General features: G+C 61.8%; 1 protein-coding gene across 1 annotated transcript in view; it reads right to left on the bottom strand.

Annotated features, from left to right (window-relative positions):
* Positions 1–2,672: 2,672 nt before the first annotated feature.
* PLEC (plectin) overlaps positions 2,673–6,000 on the bottom strand; it is a 78,098-nt gene continuing 74,770 nt past the window's right edge. The window contains 8 exon segments of the mRNA XM_087703531.1: positions 2,673–3,112; positions 3,340–3,489; positions 3,563–3,741; positions 3,837–3,954; positions 4,238–4,312; positions 4,862–5,016; positions 5,240–5,402; positions 5,758–5,927. Of these exon segments, the coding sequence (XP_087559657.1) occupies positions 2,900–3,112; positions 3,340–3,489; positions 3,563–3,741; positions 3,837–3,954; positions 4,238–4,312; positions 4,862–5,016; positions 5,240–5,402; positions 5,758–5,927 (1,223 nt within the window). The 3' untranslated portion in view covers positions 2,673–2,899.

Genomic DNA, 6,000 nt, shown 5'->3' with positions numbered 1-6,000 from the left:
CAAATCCCAGGGAAAGAAGCAAGTTGCAGCACATATTGCCAAGCCTGGGCCATGGTGAGCCGGCCCCTCCCTGAACCAGCCCCTCTTTGTTCCCAACAAGGTAAACAGAAAAGGTGACACAACACGTATGTAAACTGATCCGAGAAGCTGAGGTTGAACCGCCAACATTTGTTGTCTCCGCCCAAGGACGCAATGGGGGGGGGGAGTTTTTCCAGTGAAGTGGCCCTCCGCTGCCCTGTCCGGGAGTCTGGCCAAGTCTAGCCTGGTGGTGTCCCGTCCAAGTGCTGATTGAGCTTTTGTGCATAGTTGCAGCCGTCTCCTCCCGGGCAACGCAGACTGACAAACTCACAGACAAAACGCGGCTGAGGCTCTGCCCTCAAAGGCTTCCAACACATTGGACGTAGCTCCTCCAGGCCCCTGCCGGCCTTTAGCAAGCAAAGGAGGGCGGGGAGCCTGCAATCCCTTGGACCCCTTTCAAGCAAGACCCCTTTCTGCCGCCCCAGAGCACACCCCCCCCCCCCAAGGTCTGCAGACCGAAATCCACTCCAACTTCTGCTTTGAGCTGTGCAGCCTCCGTCCCTCCAGCGGAAGAAGAGCTTTCGACCTTCCATGAAGGCCGATAGGCCCATTGGCCAAGGGGCCCGAAAGCTGCGCTGGCAAATGCCTCCCTTTCAAACGCCTGGAATCCGCCTTCCAGCCGTTCCGACCTGCTTGAGGTGGAGCTGCCGGCAGGCGGGGTGGAGGGATGGGGGCGCTCTTGTCAGCCGTCCGTCCGTGTGTGTGTTGTGTGGCTGTGTGATGCAGCTGCCAAAGAGGGCAAGGTCATTCCTGGGTTCTGCTCCCTGCAGCATAAACTGCCAATCACAGGTAGTAACTGGTCCCCTCACCCCACCCCACCCCTTTCTCAAGTCCTTGCACCACACTCAAAAAGGGCAGCGACAAATGGATGCGGGCTCGGAGGGGCGTCCTCAGGAGAGCCATCGGGGATCTGGCCCCCTGGATTTCCCTGCTGGGACCTCAGGGCTTCCCCATCCGCCAAGGCAGTGCCCACCTCAAAGGACCCCCGGGGTTAATGAGGCGCTTTTGTCTGCCCTCCCCATTGCCCTGGGGCAGCTGCTGTCCACTCTCTCCAGGACAGCTTCACTGGTTTGACCACCAGCCTCCTGGCCCTCCTCCCCAGCATTCTGGGTTACACCCTACAGGCCAGACCTCCTCTTGGCTCACCCCTATGTTTCCAGGGCCCTCGATGGCCAAGGGGGCCTGCGGGTTTAGCCAGCTCTCTGCCCTCCCCCCAGACCATTTATGAAGGGGCTGAAAGGGTCTCTCCCTCCAGGGCCCAGCAATGCTCTCCTGGATCCCCTCCCACTCCTCTGCCTGCACTCGGCCGGCTTTGAGGCCTCCTCCTTTGCCAGGAGCTCAAACCGTCTCCCTTGGGATGGGTGAGGTCGCCATTGGGTAGTTAAGGGAGGGCGTCCCATGCGGTCCTCACTGAGGCCAGCCCTCCCCCAAGGGCAGAAGCCAAGTGTCCGCACTGAAGCCCTTTTGGGAGGGGCTGCCACAACAGGGCCTGTTGGAGCTGTGGGGACGTGAGGGGGGAGACAGAGATAGCTGGGGGGGTGGATGTGTAGCCCAAATAACAGTGTCAGCCTCTGTTTTGCTGCTTGCTTTCCGCTGCCATTGAAACAGGAGGGGGGGGCATGGTATTTGGGAGGGGGAGTATTCAGTGCAGGAGTGACTGTAAAAAGGGAGTTGTTCACACCATCTACTGCCCGCGTGTGCAGAGAGAGGATTTGCCGCCAAGGCCAACTGTCCTACCAGCCTGATGATGCTTTTTGAAGATGTCTCCCGCATGACACTTGTGGGGTGTACGGATTGGACTATGGGATGGGGTTACCATGGGGAGGGGGTTGGGTCACATATTGATACCTATGATTACGCGCGCTTTTGCCTCCGATCTTGCTTTGCTTAGCTGCTATCTACTCATGACCAGTAAAAGTGCTTCTGCAAAATGGAGTTGAGTGGCTTCTTTCTTGGTTACTGAGGGAGGCCGCCGTGAAAACAGCCTTTCCCGTGGGAGCCAAGGACGCTCTACCAGGGGTTGGAGGGGCGGGGGCCAAAGGCAGCTGGGACTGGGACCCGAGTGAGCTGTGGGATGGACTTGTGCCCTGGGGGAAAGAACTTTTGATTTGGGTGGGGAAAACTTCAGAGTCGGATTTTCACCAGCTGTGCCAAGATGACATTCCCAGTGAATTCGTGCTTTGGGGAAACTCCGGGACTGAGAGCTTTGGTGGCTTTGGGTCTGTAACTTGGGACCCCGATGCAAAGCGGCTTCCCTACCAGGATCCCCTTCGCTTCCCTCCACTCTTCCCCCCCTCCCATTTCCCTGGAGGAGTTCATTTGGGGCAGGGGGCTGTGCTTAGAAACCCTGGACACCCAGCCACGGAGGTTACCTGCCAGCCCAGGCCGTGGCGGCCCCTGCGTTGCAACCTCAGCACCTTCCCTGGTGGCTGCGTGAGGCCGCAGAGCAGGCAGCCATCCTGGCCCCAGGAAGCCCAACCTCAGCAGCCTCTCGGTGGGCAGCCGGGAATGAAGCCCGCTGGCTGCTTCTGCACCCCTGGGTTCCCCGCATGCACACACGCACTCTCACACACCGTGCACACAGAGGCAGTGGGGACGGCAGGAAGCCTTGTCTTTATTGCTCCTGGTGCTCTCTCTGGCCCCAGGATTCCACCTGCCTGCAGAGGGACAGTGCTCGGCCAGGGCAAGGCGCCACTCCTTCCAAAATCTGCCCCAGGAACACCGGAGCTTCACCCGAGGGAGGCCTCGGCTAGCTGGGCAACTGGCTTGTGGGAGCACCAAACCGTGCCTCTCCGACGGGTGGTCTTGCTCCAAGAGAGCCTCAGCTGCGTTGCCAGGGAGGGCTGCGGAGAGCAGGGAAACGGATGCTTGTGGGGAAAGGATGGGGCAGCCTGCTTAGCCTCCCAAGGCCTGGGTGCCAGTGGGGGCTGCTCAGATCCCTCCGCTGCTGCTCCCTGGGCCCAGAGAGGAAGGAGATGCTCCAGCGGTCAGGGCGCAGGGACATCACCTGGGGCAGCTTCTCTTCTGGGGTGACCTACACAGAAGCAGAGAGAGCGTCCCACAAAATAGGCCCTTCACAGGGGCAATCCTGCTCAAGGAGCCCACCCAAGCAAGGCTGCCAAACCCGGGTGCCCCCTGGACGGTTGCAGCCATGACCCTGGAGGCTTTGGGGCAAGGGCCGGCCTGCCTCTCCGTTGGCAGGCTCTGGTCTGCCCCTCTGGTCTGCCCCTCTGGCCACAGAGTCCAGCACCACTCTCTCACCTGGGGGCTCAGCGCCAGGCCCAGCCACTCCAGCGGCAAAGTCCGGCTCGGCCCTCCCGGTTGCCCCAGCAGGACTGCAGGAGTGGAGGCACCGATCCCCTGAGCGTGTCCGGCGCAGAACAGCCTGGGAGGAGAGGGAGGAGAGGCCGGCTGCAGGATTTGCCAGGGCCGCCTCGGGGAGCCCAGGACTCTGCCCACCCGCTGCCCGCTCCAACCGGCTCACCTTCCTCGGGACAGGGCTGCTGGGTGCAGAGGCGCTGCTGTACAGGCTGAGGCTGGAGGTGGAACCGCTGGGGGAGAGGATCTTGGAGGCAGGGGCAGATTGGCTGCCGGCCCCCTTCCGCCCCAGAAGTCCCGGGGAGAGGAATCGTTCATTGATCTTCAGGTTGGTCCTTCCCTTGACTGGGAGAGAGAAAGCCACCAAGATGGGGAGGCCGTCGGACACCCATCCTGCTTGGGCTGCTCCTGGGGGGTCCTGGCACCCAACAGCCTCTCACCTCTGCAGGGGTCGTTCTTCACCAGGAACTCGTCCAGAGCCGTCCAGCCTCCCCCGACTCGCACCATCAGGGTACTTCGTAGAATCCGGACCATGCGCAGCTGCTGGCACTCCCCAAACTGGACAAGCAGCAGGAGGGGCCGTTTGACAGAGGCCATTCGTGCGGCCTCCCTCTCAGTCCCTGCTTCTCAGGGCGGAGGAAGAGCCCCATGGCTCGGCTGCCCCCTTCGCGGACCCCGAGGGCAGAGCTGGTGTGAGAAATGAGCGCCAGGAGAAGCCCGGGCAGAGACCCAGCTTAGAGCAACCTGACTGGAAGCTGACAGGGTCCCTGGCTTAGAGGGAAGGGCCAAGAGACTCGGGAACCAGAGGGCACAGGGTTAGGAAAGCAGGAGGGGGGCTTACTCTGTAGCGGCTGCCACTGACTTGCTCCACTTGGAAACGCTTCACACAGTTGCACTCAGCCACTTGTCGGTTCACCTGGGTCACAAAGGAGAAGCAGTTGGGGGGGGGGGGAGAAGAGCCTCCAATTTCTCCTAGACACGCCTGCCTTTGCAGGGGCCCAGACTTCAGCCCCCGTTGCCAGCCTCTCTTTTCTCTCGGGGAAATTCCATGCCGGAATCCTGGAGGTCCATGCCTGCTCTCACTCAGCAACCACCGGAACTCAGCCGCTGCCGAGCGGGTGCTTCTTATGACCGGCCTTCAAAACGCCCCCAGCACGGCATCCTGTGGTCACTTGGTCGCCTTTGCCGACCTGAATTGCTGGCTTCAATGAGAAAATCCAGCTGGGAAGCCGGCAGGGAGTAGCAAAAGCTGCCCGTATGAAGTTGCACTGGAGAACGGCAAGAGAGGCGTCCGCTCTGGCTTTACAGCTGCGTCACTTGGGAAATCCCAGCTGGGAACCCCCTGCACCCCTCCCGCCATCCATTCACATTCCTGGGCATCACCCCTTCCCTCCCACTCCTATGCCCAGCGCTGCCACCTGGGCTCAGCTGCCTCTCCAAAGGGGTCTGCAGCAACACCCCTTACCTCCTCCTGGATGTGGTCCACGTTGGCCACCCGGTGCAGGATGTCCCGACTGGGGTGCAGAGCGCTGATGAATTCGTAGTAATCAATGAAACCGTCCCTGTTCACGTCAAAGATTTTGGCCACTGCCTTCATCTCCGGCAGGCTGGTGGGGAACTCTGGAGAGGAAAGGAAGGAGTGGAGGAGGCCAACCTCCCCCCTCCCTCACCCCCCACATCCCGGCCATGTCCACAACAGCCACGAGGGGAAGCAAATGCACCACAGGGGCCGAGGGGGGCGGCCACTGCAAGGAAACCTGGGCCTCTCGGCCTGTCCCCACGGAGGGCCCCCAGCCTACATCTCGTGTGCCCTGCAGGAAGGCAGCCCCAGATCGGCACTCACTGGAGGCCAGGACACGCCTGATAAACTCCTGCTGGGTGATCCGCCCATCTTGGCCTTGGTCAATGCTCTGGAAGATGTCTAGGACCCGGGACTTCCTGTGGCCAATCCACTGCAGGAACCGTTTGCGCCAGGCAGCAAAGTTGAAGCCGGCCATTTCTTCCAGCTGTGTGCGAGACAGAGTGTGCACGCACCTAGCCACAGGGGCCAGGCGCAAGGACCCCAACAAGGACGCCCGAGGCAAGGCCACCAGCAGGGCCCGTGCCCTCCCTTGCTCCTCATCCCCATGGCGGACCCAGAGAGGAGGAGGAAGCTGGCCCAGGAGGGGACTGGTGTGCCGTAGCTCCCCATCCAGCTGCCCAGTCCCACTGGAGGTGGCCAAGGACCGCCCAGGCCTCCCACCCAGATACCGGGATGTCTCAGGGCTGCCAGGGGACCTTGCCACTTGACTCGGGTCCCTCCCTGCATCTGCCCCACTGCTCCAGGGGGGCTCTTCGCCCGCTGCAGTTGGCCATCCTCACCTCCTGAAGGCGCCGCTGGGCACTTTGTAGCCGATGCTGCCGTTCCTGAGCTGCCACCCAGAGCCACTGCCAGCGGTGCACTAGTTCGGCCAGGAGCGGGTCCTGGGGCTGCAGGTCTTCCAAGGGCACGGAGGAGGGCCGGGGCAAAGCTCTGCGGGCACCATGCCAATCTGCAAGGGGAGGGAGGGAGGGAGGGAGGACCCCAGCTAAAACATGCCGTTATTAAGCAGCTGGCTGCCTTTG

Source organism: Thamnophis sirtalis, unplaced genomic scaffold, assembly GCF_051295495.1.
Source record: "Thamnophis sirtalis isolate CommonGarterSnake01/CBP01778 unplaced genomic scaffold, rThaSir2_p1.2 scaffold_2, whole genome shotgun sequence".
Classification (NCBI taxonomy): domain Eukaryota; kingdom Metazoa; phylum Chordata; class Lepidosauria; order Squamata; family Natricidae; genus Thamnophis; species Thamnophis sirtalis.
Note: the sequence above shows the minus strand (reverse complement) of the source record. Positions and strands in the feature narration are given on the sequence as shown.